Source organism: Rhinatrema bivittatum, chromosome 12 (assembly GCF_901001135.1).
Source record: "Rhinatrema bivittatum chromosome 12, aRhiBiv1.1, whole genome shotgun sequence".
Taxonomy (NCBI): domain Eukaryota; kingdom Metazoa; phylum Chordata; class Amphibia; order Gymnophiona; family Rhinatrematidae; genus Rhinatrema; species Rhinatrema bivittatum.
In genome coordinates this window covers 52,664,001-52,682,803 of record NC_042626.1, presented here as the reverse complement: position 1 = coordinate 52,682,803, position 18,803 = coordinate 52,664,001, and the positions used below count along the sequence as shown (strand labels likewise).

General features: G+C 45.4%; 1 protein-coding gene across 1 annotated transcript in view; it reads left to right on the top strand.

Annotated features, from left to right (window-relative positions):
- The window catches only part of VAT1 (vesicle amine transport 1), a 33,664-nt gene extending 17,161 nt beyond the window's left edge, over window positions 1–16,503 (top strand). Inside the window, exons 3-6 of the mRNA XM_029572704.1 lie at window positions 3,853–4,023; window positions 5,204–5,293; window positions 6,714–6,955; window positions 12,038–16,503. Of these exons, the coding sequence (XP_029428564.1) occupies window positions 3,853–4,023; window positions 5,204–5,293; window positions 6,714–6,955; window positions 12,038–12,136 (602 nt within the window). The 3' untranslated portion in view covers window positions 12,137–16,503. The remainder of the gene's footprint in view (window positions 1–3,852; window positions 4,024–5,203; window positions 5,294–6,713; window positions 6,956–12,037) is intronic.
- Window positions 16,504–18,803: the final 2,300 nt, after the last annotated feature.

The following is an 18,803-nucleotide window of genomic DNA, read 5'->3' as shown; positions in this document are numbered from 1 at the left end:
ATTGCTCATTTCATGTGACTTTAGGAATGTCAGAGTAGAGTACAGAGAGTCCATGTTTCCTGAACTTGTATGGCAAGACACTTTCACATAGTGTTAGGAGAGGGAGCTGCTGCAGCCCTTCAAATACAAACCCGTATCTGCACATCTCAGGTGATCCAAGGGCTTCAGGGAAGATGGGCTTGGTGCTGGGACACTTCAGTTTTCAAGGCTTAACTTGTAGGGCTTTTCTTTAATATCCAGGAGGCCTGCTCTGAGCATTGGGTTATGAAGCCTTTCGAACAGTCACTAAAAAATGACAAACCTATCATAGTAACATAGTAATGATAGCTGATGGACCAAAATGATCCATCTAGTCTGCCAAGCTTCTGCAGTAATACAATAACATGGCTGTTCTTGAAAGCCTTCCCTCCGGATTCCCAACCTCCTCAAATGCATGTTCTTGAAAACCTTCCCACTTGACTCCTAACATGCACTAACGCATAACACCCCCCCTCACAACCACCCCCCTTTCACCACCCGTACCCCATTCCCACTCCCTCCCTCTCACTCCATAGCCTCTGACACTAGATCTAATCATAACCAAGTCATACTGTATATATTGTATATAGGATATATGCTACAAATTTATACTCACATTCATTTGTATTCATATGTTACAATGTTTTTTATTTCAATAGTTTAATTGTTATCTTGTTAAATGTAAAATAGGGCAGATCTCGCCCTATTCAGCCTGTTACCTGGAAACCGATGTGATATCTCGATCGAATGTCGGTATACAAAATAAATAAGTCCAAGACAGATACTAGGCTTTGGGTCATCTTGGGATGAAGTGACACCAGGAAAACATTTTGGTTCCCCCTAGCTTTGCAACCCCTGAGCAGCTACTGAGAGGCCTCTATAGAGCCCTGGCTTGTACTGCCCTAGATAAAGATGGGGAGGGCCCAAGTCTGAGAACCTGAAGTCCTTAAAGTGAGGTCTTGGAATAGGAATATCCTAGCTCACAAATAACAGCAGCAGTAGCATTAAGGCATTGGAAAATGCAGGCCCCTATCTTTTTTTTAATGGTGTGGTAGGGACTATGTTTAGGCTGACCTGCAATCGTTTTTCCTAAGCTTTCAAGGGTGACTTTAGCTGGCACCACACCTTTACGTATCAAAGCAGGTAGGGGAGTGACAGATTAGCTGATTGCAAAGCACAATGAAATGAACAGGCTTGGATATCTTCCCACTTTGTTACAGGTACAATGTAAACACTTTTCAGCACTGACAGATGCTGAAAAATCTTTGCTTGATCACTGAAGCCAGATGTTCCTCCAAAGAGAAGCAAGCAGTGTGCCCTGGAATTGGAAGCAGCATGACAGATGGCTGCATTGCTATAAAGTGTTTGACTTAACTATTTAGTATTTTGAACATATTGTGTGGGCAAGAATGCCCCCTCAGATCTGATCTGTTTTGTGCTGTAAAGGAGCCATTGCCAGCTGTTATAAACCTGCTCTCCTCTTCCCATTAGCTGTGTGCCTGTACAGCCTCCGTGCATGCAATCTGTATAGCAGCACAGTCTGCATCTAAACAGGTCTGAAGAATTTTGCATTGGTTTTTCTTGGCTGCACTTTTTTGTTTTGAATTGGATTCTCTTCCTTTCAAAGGCTTTCTAGAGCTGGCCCAAGGGCAGTTCTGCACACCCCCAGTTGGTGTGTGTTGGGGGGGGGGGGAGGGCAGGGCCTGGGTTAGTTCCTGGGTGAGGTTGGTTGCTCCCTAGCCAGGCTGGAGATGCTATGGGCAGGGGGAAGAAATCCTAGCCCTTGCTCAATAGTGACATCCAGTGGCTGGACATTGGGACTGCACTAGCAGGCTTTCAGAAGGAGCTGCAGCTTATGAGATCTCCCAACCCAATTGAAGATTTGGTTGAGCTGGAGGATATAAAATAGCAAGGCTCACCCACCCCACCCTCTCTTGCCTCCATTGAATAGTTGAGCGAAGGCTCATGCGACTTGTCAAGAGGCCAGCTCTGAGCTTGAGACCCAACAGCAGGAGGAAACTACCAGGTAGAACTTTCTAAACGGTGTTCCTAATTTCTCATCTCTACTGTAATTTTTACCCATTCTCTCACTTTCTGAATGCCCCCTCTCCTCATAATTATCACATTTGAGTGACTGTTGCTGCTCAGAGCACTGTGGGAGGTAGAGTGGTCTTCACTTCAGGTATGAAGCAATGCAGGAGCTTTATTCTATGAATGGACACTCTGACTTGCTCTCCATTGCCAAGTGGGCAGAAGTCTTAAGTGTTATGGCTTATTCTGTGCTTTTTTTTTTCCTGTTTTGAGATGCTATAAACTATGCCTTATCCATGTCTGTTTTTGCACAGCAGATGACTTTCCAAAACAGTGACCCAATGCAATTCAGTTTTTGCAACTGATGTGGGGAGGGTACTAGAGTGCATGCTCGGTGCAGTCTGCCAGTGCCTCTTATTGTAAGGGGGGGATGGTAGGCTATCTCTAGCTAAATGGCCTCCCGCAACCTACAGTATGAGTCTCCTTGAACTGACTGCAAGCTGCCTCCACCCTGTTGTGGTCACTGGCTGTCCCTGCTCAGACTTGACTCCAGGAGGGGTGAAGTTTCACCAATGGATTTGAGGATGGCAGAGTGGTTCTTGCCCAGCACTTTCTTCTTTGTTCAGACTCCAGCTCAATTGGAACTGGCCTCTACAGAGCTAGGAGGCCTTCACTTTACAAGAACGCCTGTTCTGCCTAATTACCAGACACTGTTCTAAGTGAATTACAAAGCATAAAACATAATAAACAGTAAACATTACAAGTTACCCCTTGCTAAAGTGGGGTATGATCAAAGCCTCCACTGCACCCCCAGCTGACTGGCCCAGGGTGCAGAAGTCCAGCTCCTCTGCATGCCAGCAGACAGCACTGCCTACCCAGCCTAGAAAGTACATGTGCCTAGCAATGATTTGGAGCAAAACTTGTTTGCATTTCTAACTTTCTTTCCTTGATGACTTAGGACTTGCCCCAATAGTCCTTTGAACTTCCTCCACTACTTGTTCCTCTCTTGGTATCCTAAATACTTGCTAGGATCCTGATCTGGTACATTGTTCTCTTTAGACAAGTAATTTGAAGACTTTCCTAGTTGACCTAAGTGACTCTGAAAACCAGAGCACAGTCAGGAGTAACGCTATCACAGGAAGCTGCTCATAACCAAAAAGGGCACAAACAGGATGCATGCCTGTCCTCTGACTAGGAAGTGATGTAGCTAGGAGGTACGACTGTAGCGCGTGATCGCACTTCTACTAGCAACTTGGAGAGGGTTCATCTTTGTCAGAGCAAAGCGTGCACCCCTTCTGGTTCATACTGAGCATAGGATATGCTACCAGCCTGATACTGCAGGTCTTGCCTTGCAGTAAACACCAGAATCTCTTCGTGCTGATTATCCCCTCACCATCCATCTTCCTAGAATAGTGAGGTCCCCTGGTTTAGTGTCTGGCTCTGCATCAGTAGTTGGCACAAGGCATGTGACCTGCACCTGCAGATCTCCTCGATCTGACAGTTTGAGTCAAATGCCCTGCAAGAACTGCTGCCTGCCAGCTACTAGCAGAGCAATCTCTTCCTACAGGACAGGAAACCTGTCTCCAGCCTAGAGGGTGCATTTCAGCATACGAGTTGTACTGAATTATACATTATCTTGGCATACTGTAAGTGATGTATCGAAGTGCTGTCATGTTTTAGTGGACTGATTTCTGCTTTAATGGACGGTTTCCAATAAACCGTAAGCTAATGTTTGTGCCCAGTGGGTGCCGGATGCCGTGGAAACCACAAACTTGTCTTTACATTGCCTGATGGCTTTTCTAGGTGGAGTGGGGACTGCAGCGGTCCAGCTATGTAAAACTGTGGACAACGTGACCATCTTTGGCACAGCCTCTGGTTCTAAGCACGAAACCCTGAAGGAGAATGGGGTTGCTCACCCTATTGACTACAGGACAGCAGACTATGTAGATGAAGTACGGAAAATTGCTCCAAAAGGTAAGCGGACTTTCAGCAGGATGTGTATGTGCTGAAGGGAGTCACTTTATTCTTGATTTAACATCTTGTGCAGAAGCATTTTATGCTGTCTCATGCAAATGAGAATTCTGTATATATTATAAAGGGGGGTTGACCTCTTAACTTGTGAAGGTAATGGCACAGGCCAGTAGACTTTTTTTACATCCTAGGATTAGTGTAGGTGGAAGGGAAGATGTTGCAGGATCATTAGTATTGGGAGTTGTGAAACCATGGCAGGAGTTGCTTCTAGAACAGTCTTTTCCCAACCTTTCAGCCCAAGGCACACCAGACCCCCTGCCTCCTTTCCCTTCCTCACAACACACACCCCATTGGCCCCAGCTCATTAATGTGCACTTGGCCTTCAGCTACCACCAGCAGCAGTGCTGGCACAGGGGTCTGTAGTGTCCTAGGTAGAGCAATGTAACATTGTGCCCCTCTTATGGTGGTGGTCATGTTCTACCTCTTACAGCTGTCACCTCCTACCTCTTCCTAGCAGCCCAGAAACTCCTACAGCTTCCGTTGGCTGCAGGCCATGAGACTGATCCCTCAGTGGCTGTGAGTCTGCTCCCTGCTGTGCATGTGCACCCACATGGTCGTCAGCAGCCATGCACATGCATGCTAGGTCTGTGGCTGAAGGATTATGGGAGTGGGTTTTTGTCCCTTACGCCCAGACGCTGATTTTTTTTTTTTTTTAAGACTAGTTGTGGGATGGGCTCCACAGCTATGGCACATTGGTTGGGAAACATTGTTCCTAGGCAGCTCAGTAGCTAATGTGAGCAAGGTGGAGAGACCATGAACAGATCCTATAAAGAAATTTGAAGCAGACCCTAGTCTTGCTGGTGTAGTGACTTAACATGAAACTACATAAGTGGGCTGGGGTTAACCATATATTATGCTAACTGCTACCCGGAGTCTAAAGCTGCTTGAATTTCTCATTAGGTATGACTTGCAACTTGATTGTATCCCACCATAAACTAACACGTTTCAAAATTAGGCTCAAATAAGGGTAAAGTACTTTAACTTTCACTCAGGCTTTTCCTGTCAGCATTAGTTGTGCCTGGGGCTGAGGGAATCTGCAGCATGGGGCTACAGCTGTTTGCTTAATCTTATTGCTGTCTTAAATCTCCAGCAAATACAAATAGTTTGCTTTCCTCCTTTCTAGGGGTCGACATAGTCTTGGATCCTCTAGGAGGGTCGGACACGTGCAAAGCATTTAACCTGCTGAAGCCAATGGGAAAAGTGATACTCTATGGTAAGGTTGTTAAATGAAGTTTCAGACTAAGATGTCATGTGGCTCTTGAATCCAGTATAGCAGCTGTTTCAAGCTTGAAAGCTTCTATAGGGGCCTCACTGGGCAGTGACATGTAATGTAGCCATTCTGTTAATGTCTTGAGGCAGCCAACCATCCATAAGATCTCTGGCATCTGTCCACAGGATCTTGGAGCATGGCACAAACTGCACATCGTGACCATGGTGGAATAGCACAGGACAATAAATCCAAAAGTGTGTTGGGATTGTTTGATGTGACACTGGGCCATACTACCAGCTTTGCAGCTTCTCTATGCATGAGGTCGTCGGGGGAACTCTCAAGGGGCTCTTCCATCAGTTCGGTGACCTATTGAATTGAGCTCTGTGTACTGACCACTGAGCCCCAAACAAATGTGGTTTTATGAAGTGGGAAGTCTAGCATGGCTGAGTTCACAGGCTTCACCTCTTTACCCATTGGTATTGGTCTTGCCTTACTAGGAGCCCCCTCCAAAAAAAAAATCATTGGAGGAGACTTAACTTCTATTCAGGAGTTTCTGCTGACCCTCCAGTTCAAAAACCATCCACTGAATTTGGCTTTTTAGCCTACTTTTTACAATTAACAATCCAGATGGCTTATAGCATTCTTAGTAACTCAGGTATATGTCCTGCCTCAGACCTTGCAATCCTAAATCACGGCCCGACGCAACAGGTCACAAGGAGTGCCAGGTGGGAGTTGAGATGGGATTTGAACCCTGGCTCTTAGCCCATTGCACTAGCCACTAGGCCACAGCTTTTTGTAAAGCAGGCTGAAGCAGATCTGAACTGGCTTCCCTTCTGGAAATAGAGTCCTTGATGTAGCAGTTGCTACATAGTGGCAGTGTTTGCATTGTTCAGGCTGTGCTTTTGTCATAATGGTGCATTTGTGCGCTCTTGCAAGATGTGTGGGTGGAGAGGTTTGAAACATACCAAAAGCCATCCTCCTCCAGCAGTGAAACATCTCGGGCCCCCTCTCTCAGCCAGACTGATGTAATATGCAGAAATGCGATGCCAGATTGTTTCATGCACGGTTATAGAGCCACTATTGTAACATGAGCATGCTTCTGATAACAGCTGAATGCATAACATTCGGCCTTTGTGCTGAAGCCCTTGAATGCATGCTAACAACTTCAGATGGCTTCCTTTAAGTCTCCCATTACCACTACAGCGGTAGCTTGGAGATGAGTTTCTGAAAGCACCAGTTTTTCATAACACTACCTGTCTTGGGCTCTAAGAGGTCCCAATTCACATCCCTTTTTGGTTGCTGAAACCTTTGTAGGCTAACAGATGAGCAGTTAATTCCACAAAATGAGTCAGACATTGGCCACTTTTTTTAGTTTCTGTGCTGTTTGATTCCCAATGTTTACGGCCCTTCTCTTTAAATAAAGGATCAGCCAATCTGCTTACTGGCCAGAAGAAGAACCTGATGGCCCTGGCAAAGACCTGGTGGAACCAGTTCAGCATTAATGCCATGCAGCTCATTCATGCCAACAAAGCAGTGTGTGGCTTCCACCTTGGCTACCTGGATGAAGAACTGGAGCTCGTTGGCAGTGTTGTAGCCAGTCTGGTCAATCTGTACAAGCAAGGCAAGATAAAGCCCAAAATAGACAGTGTGTGGCCTTTTGAAAAGGTAAGTGACTCTTCATCTCCTGAAGTAGACCATATTATAGGAAACCTTACTACTGAAGCTTCATCTCCTAGTCCCAAGTGGTAACTAACAAATGTGATCATGCCAGAGTTCTAGCTTGAGTCATCTCAAGCAAGGCAGGTGCACACTCAATATCTAAGTTTTGTGTTTTGTTTTTTTTTAGGGTGTTACTCCAGACTGACTTCCAATTCAGGTGCTGGGGTAGCAAGTGGGCCTAACTTAAGCTCTGTGTATATCCCATGTAACTGGACTTGTATTCTCTGGATCAGCTGGGCTTAACCAACTTGGGCTACAAAAGTTCCTAGTATGCGGCTACCCAGCTTTGGAATCTGTATTTTAAAGAGGGGAAATAGCCAGTGGCAATTTGGTATCCTCCCTCTCTCTGAGGCACTTCTACCACATCCAGTGGACAGGCTCATGACCTGAAAGCAGGAGCTGGCTTTGGTCTTGCTGTCGGGTTTAGCTTGGAGTGAGCATTTTTGTAAATACTGGATGTTTACAGCTTGACTCAGTAACCCATACAATAACTTTCTCAGTTTAAATATAGAGTAGCCTAGTGGCTAAGAATTGGTGTAGCAAAGGTTCAAATCTGCTGCCAGCAGATGAAGGGCAAGTCCCTTCATCTTCCATTGCCTGAGGTACAAACTTAGATTAGAAACACTTCGGTGATGGAAAAATGCATAACTCGCAGTGAGCTAAATCTAAGTACATAGCTATGTACAGCTGCCAGTCTCTAAACACTTTAAAAAGGAGTAAAAATGGCATAGCCCAGGGTTTCCCAAGCCTGTCCTAGCTAGGGACACCACAGCCAATTGGATTATCTGCATATTTACAGCATTAATGCATGAGAAATGCTTGCATTTGCTAGAAACCTAGTATATACAAATGTCTGCATATCCTGAAAACCCCCACTGGCTGTAGGGTCCCCAGGATGGGTTTGAGTAGCTATGGCCATGCACATGTCGGGAGTGAACATCCCACACAGGGAGATCATTGTCTGAGAGGTACTTTATTTTGTATGCAGTAACAGTAAAACACTTTCAGACTGAGCAGATAGGACCCAAAAGATGCACAGATAATAGAATAATTTTTATTCGAAGCTCAGTACAAGTGGAGGTACAATACAGAAATGCATGCCTTTCCTTTGTAAAATGTATAATCTGTGTCTCCCTGTTTTTATGGCTTGACTTAACCAAACTATCAATGTTCAGTTCACCAGAGAAGCTAAACTTAGACTTGGCAGATTGAATGGCTTAAAAAAAATAATAAATCTAGTATTCAAAGGTTGAAGGTAGTTTACAAAGGACTGGAGCCCATATTTCAGGCAGATGCGCTTGCCAGCTGTCCAGGCTCTGGTCCTGTGATCCTATACATGGCTGAGGATTTGGGGGACCATACCCTGAATAGAAAACCAGAACTGTAATGTCAAATGCTGCTACAATGGGGAGAACACCTTGATACAGAGCTTGTGGACTCTGTTCCCTGGGCCATATAACATGTACACAGAAGGGGCAGAGTAAGCAGCACACACAGCAAATGCAACATGAACTAATGCGTGGCAGACATCAGTCACTGATGTGACTATCTACAATAAGTTTTCAGATGCATTGACCAGTGACTGATGTCTGCCACGCATTAGTTCACATCCCATATAATATGTAACCAGGGGTGAAATTCCCAGGTGCCTGGGCACCTACAATTGGTGCTTCCTGCTGCAGTAGGGCCACCTCTTGACTCCACAAGATTGGAAGAGGGGAAAACCATTGCAAGACAATATATCCAAACATGGACTAAATGTGCAAGCAGAATAAGCAAAAATGGGGAAAAATCCAAAGAAGGCACAAGGGAAGGTCAAACACAATTGCAAGTTTGTGTACTGCTTCCTAAAGCTCTCGCTCCCTGTGTGTAACTGCTACTTTGGGCAGACCCCTGAGGGTGAGGTGAGGTTAGTAGGGGAGCAGCTACTCCCACTCTTCCTAGCTAAGACTCGTCACCAGCTTCCAGGATCATCTGCAGCAGCTCCTGAAGGAAGCTGGGCCTCTGGAATGTACTTGGCACAGGGTCTAGTTTGCTGGCAAGGTCCTTGTACTGTGCAGCTTGCATATGAAGCTTTTTTGAAGGGAAAATGTTTTTTTGGAACCGTTGTCTCTAGAATGTTAGTGAAGGGCTAGCAACACTGACTTTAGCAACCCCCTCTTGCCAAAAAAGACTGGGTGGTGGCTACTAAACTAAATGCACATCTGTACAGCCCCTTCATAAGTCTTGCAGAGGGACACCTGGCAAGAGCAGTTTTTGACAAAACAAATTGGCAGCACATTGCTCCCTGCTCTCTGCAGCTGCAGGAGTGCTGGCGGGACTGTACATCTTACCACAAGCTGCTCTCAGTTGCAGCTTAGCACCCTGTATATTGCCCTCTTCCTGAAAGCCTCTGGCTTTGTGCTGCTTCAGTTTCCAGTAGAGCTGAGTAGCTGAACACGAAGGATCAAGGCCAAAGCTTGGAACAAGATCTTAATGTGGAACCTGTTTGGTCCTAGGCTGTCTGTTTTTTGTGCTTTTGCTGGATGCATATCCTGGCGTTTGCTCCTGTTGCTTGAGGGTAAATTGTCATGGAGAGGTAAAAGGCCTCTTGACTTCCCCCTTAAACCAGTTGCACCAATAGATAGATCACTGGCTGAATTAACCTTCAGTTTGATGGGACAAGGAGCAAAAATGACCAGGACAATCACCTGATGTCCAGCTCTGGAATAGAATACAAAAGCTGTTTGAACTAAATCACAACACTCTTCCACTTTCATATGACTTGTACAGACTCTGCTTGTCCAGAATCCTTTACTGGCTGTGGATAAACGGACTCTTCTGGTGTCTAAGATGTTGGTTAGATGCTGTTCTGACTTGGAAATGAGTGGTAGCTAGCACTTTACAGTGATTGAGGTACACTGGCCCGCACCCTGTGGGTTTGTTCAGTTTGAGGCTCACTGAGCAAGCATTTGAAGGTTGACACAAACTGTCTAGTCTACTTGAGTTTAAAACCCAGAAAATCCTCCAGCTTGTTCACTGGAGGTCTTGCTGTCGAGTGCCCTTTACAGTTAAGGGGCTTTCCTGCTTTGGAATACATAAGAACATCCTACTGTAAACTGGCTTCCTGGGGGGCTTATGCATAGGGAGGGGAAGTGTAATGGCTTTGTGTAAGCTGCATGTTCCTTGCCCTGGTTTCCTGTTTAGAAAACGTTCTCAGTTTAGAGAAGAGCTTACAGAAGTATCACCTTCAGAAACCTGTATGGATGTGGACTCCTTGCTGCCCTCTGCAGGACATAGTATCCAATCTGCTGAGTTTGAGGGAGAAATATTTTGCATCTAGCTTGGGGGGGGTCACATGATTGGCTCAGCTGGCTGCTCTTCTGGAGATCTGTGCTCTGCTAGGGTGCTGGAGCCAAACAGGAACTGCCCTGATCTGCTTAAGCTGTGGTTCTCACCCCCAGTCCTCGTGACACACCTTAGCTAGTCGGGTTTTCAGAATATCCACAATGAATCTCATGGAGATGGTACATGCAATCTCATGGATACTCCTGAAAATGTGACCAGTTAGGTGGTGAAGGGATGGGTTTGAGAACCCCTGCCATCTAAGGGGGAGAGGATGATGCTGGCTCACCCCATTTCCTGAAGGGGGGGTATAAGAAGTCTATAATGGATTGAAACAGGTGAATGTGAATCAGTTATTTACTTTCAGATAATACAAGGACTAGGGGCACTCCATGAAGCTAGTAAATAGCACATTTAAAATTGGGGAGAACTTTCTGGAATTTGTCAGAGGATGTGGTTTAGGCAGTTAGTATAACTTGGGTTTAAAAAAGTTTGGATAACTTCCTGGAGAAGTCCATAAACTGAGAAACAGTCACTGCTTATTGCTGGCATTAGCATGGGATCTATTTAATGTTTAGGTACTTGCCAGGTACTTGTGTCTTGGATTGGCCACTACTGGAAACAGATACCAGGCTTGATGGACCCTTGGTCTGAACCCAATATGGCATATCTTACTGTGTCTTAGAAATGTCCTGGTACTATACAAAGATCTTGTATAGTAAAATTGCATTTCCTGTCATCCACACTTGAGCTGGGACCTATGCGTTATTGGCATGTGGTTCTTATAAGCAATCCTTGCATCTCTGCTCCCATATACATACACTAAAACCATGATGGGGATTAAGCCCAGGGTTTTAGCATTGCATGAACAACTGTGTATAAAAAATGCAAAAGAACTGAATTCAGTAGCTTTGTCATTAAGCTATAATTTTCAGGGGGAGAGAAACAGATTACACTTATGAAATAGTACATCAGGCATCTCTTCTGCTTTTGATAAGTTCTTGGTATGATGGTGCCCAACACATGTCTTCTGCAGCTGTAAGGTGTTTGACTCTGAATAGCACCCACAACCCAAAGAATTTGCTTCCTGCTCTCCAAGCAGCCACATCTCCCTAGTTGAGTTTCTTGCTCACCATTTAGAACCTATGGTGATAGCACTAAGCTAGACCTAAAGACTATGCCCACATGAGATGTAGGATGGAGAAATTAAGATTTTGTAAATAGGGCTTGAGCACTTGATAAGACTCTAGGATTGGCTCAATATCCTGAACTATTGCTGGGGGGGTTATCTGAACTATATCATTCATTGTGGATATCCTGAAAGATTGGCAAGGGAGTAATCTAGAAATGGTTTGATACTGTCCTAGGCTTCAGATTCCATCCCTGGTAAAATTAGGATGTTCTCATTGCCTCTACTTGTATGTGAAGTACCTTTTTCTAATAAGTGCCAGTGACTAAGGATGGCTGCCCCCTCCTACCCCCTGGTGTCCTGACATTGCAAAAGTTGTAAAGCAAATGCTTTCAATAAGTACGAAAGCTTGCTGGGCAGACTAGATGGGCCATTTGGTCGTCTTCTGCCATCATTTCTATGTTTACCTCCTTACCAAGAATCGAATGCTGGAAAAACTTGTCTGGATCTATATTGAGCTTTGCGGTTTTATGTTCTACACCACAAATTTGATGGAATGCTCTTCTCTCTCTCAGGTTGGTGATGCCATGCGACAGATGCAGGACAAGAAGAACGTTGGGAAAGTGATTCTGGTTCCAGAAGCACCGAAGGAAGAAACTAAAGAGGGGAATTAGAGGGCGGGGGAGGCTTCTACTGCAGCAGGCCTGTGAGATTGCAGTCTTTTTTTACTAATGTTTTTCAAGGCCTAGGAATGGACAGGTCAACTGTATACACTTCTGAACATTCCAAAACTTGACTGACTTGCCATAGCTGCATCTAATTGACCTTCTGTGGCTGATTTGAATAGAGAATATATTTAAAAAAAAAAATAAAGAATTTTTGAAACAAATCTACATTCCATGACTTGTTTGCTGGTGTTTTCCTTCTGTTTGAATCTGTTGGTCAAGGTTCTCCTGTATTTTCTCAACCCCTCTCCCAACTATATTCCAGCCCTTGACTTGGCAGTGCAATAGTAATTTGTAGCATTTGCTCCACAAATTTAAATGAGACCTGGAATTAAGCATATGCAACTGCACCCTTGAAACTAAGTGGTGAGGAGAGAGGGGTCACCAGACATCCTTCTGGGGCTTGTTGGAAAATTGGAGAAAATTTGAGAGGGGGGGGAGCTCTCCAATGCAAGTAAAATGTGCATAAGGCTATTTTCCAAAGTTTGGAGGCCTGCTCATTGTTACAATGGGTCTTTTGCTTTCATAAATAGTCTATAATAGGGAGGTCTGGTAACCTCAGCTGACTTGTTCTCACTGCAACAGATTCAAACTTCTTCAAAGACCAGCAAGTCCTCAATTTAGAGCTGGCTTTCTATCCAAAGCCATGGCATCTCTAGCTAGCTTATTGAGCCTTTTGGCAAAGTGATCTGTCCATCTTTTCCTAGATCATAAAAGGTTAGTAAATGAAGTTCTAAAGTCTCTGTGAAAAACCAAGACTTGTCTCCGGGAGACTGGAACAGTTAAATGTTTACTCGTATGTTTGTGCTTTTTGTGTTTGGGGGGTGCCTGGAATCAGTTTCCTTCAGGCTGAACTTAGTGTGTGCATTGTCCAAGGGCACTTTGGTAAGACATGAAATGTGTATAAACAAACTTGCCTACCCTCCCTCAACTTCTGCCCTTCATTCAGTATCTGCTCTCCTGTTAACTGTGTTCTGGAGATGAGGAATGGCTGGCACATGTGTGCTCTTGAACATGGCTCTGGTATTTACAATTATGGGGTGGGTGAGCAGTCTAGGACCAAATCCTTTTTACTGTTGGGGCCATGCTCTTGTCCATTGGTTACCTTGCAGACTTGGCACACTTGCAAGGCTAAGTGCCAAACATTACTGGAATTAAACTATCCACATACTTATATCCCATACTGTAGTCAAGAGGCATGATTAAAACAAGAACAAGCTAGCCACAATGTGACAACACCACTTCACAAGAAACAAGATGAGGGAAAATACCAGCAGAGAATGCAACTGATCAAGCATAGAACATTAGTCTCTGCCTCAAATTCAGATTCCAATGAAGCTCTTGAGCTGTCCTTGTACCTCGGTGCTGGCAAGTGCTGCTGTTCTAGCTCATGCTTCTTTAGAAGGTTGGCATTGCTTTTAATCTTTTGCCTGTTTGGGGTTGGTGTGCACACAATCTGAGCTTCCCACACTTCCTCTGCAGAAGCTTGCATCTATTTTAACAGGTCTTAATGAGGTAAACTAGATCAGTGTCTTCCCAACTCTCACCTGGTGGTACCAGTTGAGTTTTTCAAGGGATCCTTAATGAATATGCATGACCCTTGCATACACTGGGAGAGCCAGGGTAGGCAAATCTCTCATGCATATGATTGTGGAAATCCTGACAACCCAACTGGTTTAGGTGTACCTCCCAGGAAAGGGTTGGGAACAGTGCACTAGATGCACACTGCTCCTATAGTCAAGATGGTAGTGGGTTATGGAGGTAGAGCTTAAGCCAAAGCTCTACCTACACAATGCTGAGTGTGGTAACTTAATGGTCTCCATAGCAAAAAAGGGAGCTTCAGGCTATAGCAACATTGGTGGGGGGGGGGGGGGAGAGAAGCTGCTCTTGAATGAAAACAAAGCACAGTAGTTCTGATAGCAAGAGCTACTCTATTTGGGTTATAAGCAAAGACAAGTACTGGGCTTGGCTACCTCTAATACTATGGCAAGTATTGGCATCCATGCCTAGCCTAGAATGGGTAAAAGTGGGTGATCAGCCTTCATTACTTTCTGATGGATAATGGTAGTTGGGTTACTTGTGTCATTTACTGACTGTGCTACATACCCACAATAACAGGGAAGGTGACTTGATTCAAGGGTGCATGACCTTGCTTTATTAAAGCTGAAAACACCCAAGATAGAGGTGGTGCAGCTTCTGGGACAAAGAGCTGAGCTCATACTCTTACTCCTCTAGCCATACAGCTGGGACAGTATATACCTTTGCAGAGGCCTAGCAGGCTCTGGTGGTGGTCTGAGTGCCTCCAAGCAGTTTAAAGTGTAGTAAAGAGTAACCCTGACCTTTCCCACACCTTCCACATTTGAAATCAATTATTACCCCCTCTACCCTTTAGACTTGAGGGCTCTTCTCTCTTGCCCCTGCATTTCTAGGGTAGATGCCAAACAGGACCAGCTTCTCAGCAACTTTCACACCAACCCTTTTAAACCCATCCTGCAAACTTTCTGCTGATTTGCCTGTAGCAACATTTCACTTTTTGCTAACCTGCACGGGTTAGTTTGTCAATCTTCAATGCAAATTTAGCTGTTTAGTTTGAAGCTTGCAGCTCTGACGTTCAGGATAGGTAGGGAGGTACTAGAAGTGGTATTTTTTAAATACAAATAGTAGCCACTTAATCTAGCTGAGGAACTCTGTGCCTTAATTTAAAATAGTCTTTATCTCACTTGAAAGGCCAATCCTTAAAAAGCATGGAGGTAGGGCACCTGCCAGTGCTTCAGCATGTGCATGAACCTGTATCCCAATACCTATAAACACTATAATCCAGTGCCTTTCTCCAGATCACTTGAAAATGATTAGCATCTCTCCTGCCAAAGCCTCATTGCACTGGCTACCTGTTTGCCAAAAATATCCAGAAAGTGTTTACAGTGTCTTGGAAAGGATCCTCTAGCAGTACATGTGCTTCTTATCAGTTGTATGATGCTGAAAGGCTTTTCCAATCACTACACCCAGAACATAGCCTGGCTCTACTCCCTAACCTCAAAACCAGCTGGAGGAAACTTTTAGGGTCCATGCAAACTCAGCAGGCCGTACATCTCCAGCACATCCCGGTAAGGAGAAGCAAGTCTCTTAATAGCCTGAAATGTGCATTTTTGTTAAATGCACCAAGTGGAACTGGTCAGTCCTGTTCACAAGACCCTTGTGGCTTCTATGGCAGGGCTGACTCATTTAAATTCAGAACCTAGCTCATGATCTATGCATTTCTGATATGTTTTGGTCACATGTTTCTGTTTTTAATCACATGCCACTCCTGTGACTAAGGCTTGGTTCTTAAACTGCAATCTTATGCCCCAGCCCTGAAGACCAACAGATTTACAAATCTCATGGTCTACAGTTAGCTGCTCCCAGCACGTTGTGTAGCCTTAGCATCATATTGAGGACCACAGTGGCGACTGGCTCGGCACTGCATGTGCCTGAAACCAGTGCACGTCGAGTGTCACTGGTGCTTAATAGGAACTCACAAAATCTCTGCTCTTGAATGTGACTTGGGCTGGTTTTGACACCTTTTATCCAACTGGTCTGGGAAAGGGCTCTTCACTGCAGCTGTGTGTGTTCTTTGCTGTCACTGGTCAGCTTTTTTTTTTTATAAAGTTGGATGCCATCCTGCAGCCTGCCACTGATCTCCTGCACTAAAGGGGTTGGATGGGTGGGGGCGGATGTAGCTTGCACAAACATTTCTGCTAATGCCCCCTGCACTGGCTTGGGAATGCCTGCTTCTAAAGGCCCTGTGACGGTGGGTGGCTGTGCAGCCCCTGTCTTCACTTATTGAAAAGGTGTGACTGTATATGGAAGCCTGGTGGTGGGAGAGAGGGGCAGTGTAGAGAAGGTCCTACCTTACACTGCTACAAACCCACCCACCCACACTCTGGTACACAAGACCATGGTGATGGCAAAGGACCAGCTGGCTTTCCTGCCCAGTTCTCGATCACTTCAGTATATAAAATACATTTTGAGTCCTGGATCCTTTTTTTAATGATGACAGATTCCCCTCCTGTATTTGCCACAAGACACTAATATTTCTTACCGCCCTCCCCAATCTTTAGTAAATACAGACATTTGACACATCTTTCTTATAAAGTAAGATTCACGTTACCCTTGTGTGAAGAAAAGTATATTCTTGCTTTTTGTGTGTGTAACGGTTGAACAAAATGCATTTGTGCCAACTGCTGTTTACATGGATCGAAGGTGATGCTTTCTTGCCTAATGCTACCATATGCCTTATGTGTGTTCGACATTGATTAAAAGCATAACGAAAGACTGAAGCCGCCTTTTTTTATGTGGGGGAAAGGACTTGGGGACGCCCATCTACGCTCTCAATGCTGGGGGTTCAGGGTAGCAAGCGTCGTTGGACAGAGCAATTGCAAGTTGCAGTTTTCATAGTAGTTGAGGGCAGGGGTTCTCGCTGAACATATAAAAAAAAAATGTGCAGGGTTGAGGGTTCCCTGCCCCCTGGAAGTGGCTGGGTCACAGTCCTTGTGGCAAATGTTGGTGCCAATGTGATGTGAGGGGAAACACAGCTGCAGTGACTTTGCCTGCCATGAATGCAGCTGTCTTTTTTTTTTTCTCAGCAGGGACTCTTTTACTTGTTTTGAATGGGAAAATTGCATGTGTGCATTTCAAAGTGCAACTACCTGTGAAGGTTTTTCCCCCTGACTTCTCCATGCCCCCCCCCCCCCCCCTCCTCGAGTGCTATCTCCATCTGCAGCTAAAAAGCACCTGCATTGTAGCACTCCTGTGCGTATTTCTGAGCTGGGTTTAGAGTGGGCTATAGTCAGACAGCCCTTTGAGCCGGGTCAGTTGATACAGACTTAGAACGTTGCTTCTGAAAATTGCTTTTCCCAGGCAGAGCTGCCAGCAACCCCCTCCCCCTCGACAGCGGGGATGCTTGCCACTGCTCCAAGGATCACTCCATTTACTTCCCCTTCCTGCTAGGGGAAAAATCCCTTTCTCCTAAGCATTTGAGCTAATGTAGCCAACAGTGGCATACCTAATGTATTTGGCACCCCCCCAGCTTCACTTCTCCGTCCAGTGCTCTCCAGTTCCCCTCTCCCTCACACAGGCTCACTATCTCTTGCACCCTTTCACACACAGGCTCTATTTCTTTCTCTCATACATACTCACCCCCTCTCACACAAACATGCACCCTCATTCCTATATCCACACCCACAGACATCCTCTCTCTCTCTCTCCCTTCCTACTCTGCTCCTCATCAGAAGCACAGCAGCAGTTTCCTCCTTCTGCCCCCGCGACAGACAGGGACTTTCATTTTTCTTGAGGTGGCACAGGGGCTGGTGTGCCTCTTCTTCCTGTATCTGCAGTGGGGGGCAGTGCCATTGCTCTTCCTCTTGCTTTGGGCTGTGACTGCATGACCTCTCCTTCTTCCCACCCACGCGGACCCACCATTTCCTCTGCTGGGCCGCAGGAAGAAGAAAAGGCTATGCAGTTGCCGGCTCCAGCCCCGTGGCGCTCTAGGCAGCCGCCCAGTGCTCCCACCGCTCGCGGTCCGCAGGCCTCCCTCTTCTAGCATGAGTGGGATGGGCTCTGCTCGTGGCAACTGACCTCCCCCCCCCCCCCCCTTAGTACACCACTGGTATCCAATGATGTCTGAAAGGATATCTGAATTAATACAATGGGCCAATTCACTCCCAGTTTTACCCTTCTTCGTGAAACCATCTCTATCCATATCCACCTTGAAAGATACCTGCAGCCATTGGTAGAGCTCAAAGGCTGGTGTGGCCAGTGGGAGGGAGTGTAGTGAGATAGCTGCCCTAGCAGCAGTGTGTGTTGGCTGGTGAGCTGCTCTCATCAGTAGCCAACTGACCAGTCAGCACGCTCTCTCCCCCCTCCCCCGGCCTGACCAAAGCATGCCAGGAGAGGCCAGCTCCCTTCACAGGAAGAGCTGTATAAACAAGCCATTCCCTCCACTTCTTTCAGCCTGTAGCCGGTTTCCTGCCGATAATCCGTGAACCTTTAACCTGCTGTAGGGTCCTGAGGAGATTGCCTGCTGCAGGAGGAAGATTGCACATTTGCTGCTTCTTTGAAAGCTTTGGAGCAGTTGGATTGAAATTCCACAAAAACACATTAAAAAACAAAACCCACAAGCTTTACCAAAGGAACCTGCTTACTCAGAAAAATACAGATCATTTTGGGGTGTGTGTAGCGGAGGGTACACTCCAAAACTGAAAAAGACCCAAAGTACAAAACGGGGAGGAATAACCGTACTGTGCAAAACAATTTTAAGCCCCACATCCAAAACAACTTAGATGTACCTTTCAAACATATTTTAAAGGAGGAAAAGACTTCAGCTGGAGAGCCCACGATCATCAGTCTCAAAAAAATCTCCTTGTGATAAACAATGGTCTAAATCTGAAATGAACTGTGCATGTGAAATCTCAGAAAGAATCTCTCAAAACCTTTTTGTCACACTAAGCAATACATTGAGGAAACTTAGGTTTAAAGAAGCTTTTCGCACTATCCATAAATACTAGTCAGTTAAGTTTCCGCAATGCATTGCTTAGTGTGACAAAAAGGTTTTGAGATATTCTGAGATTTCACATGCACA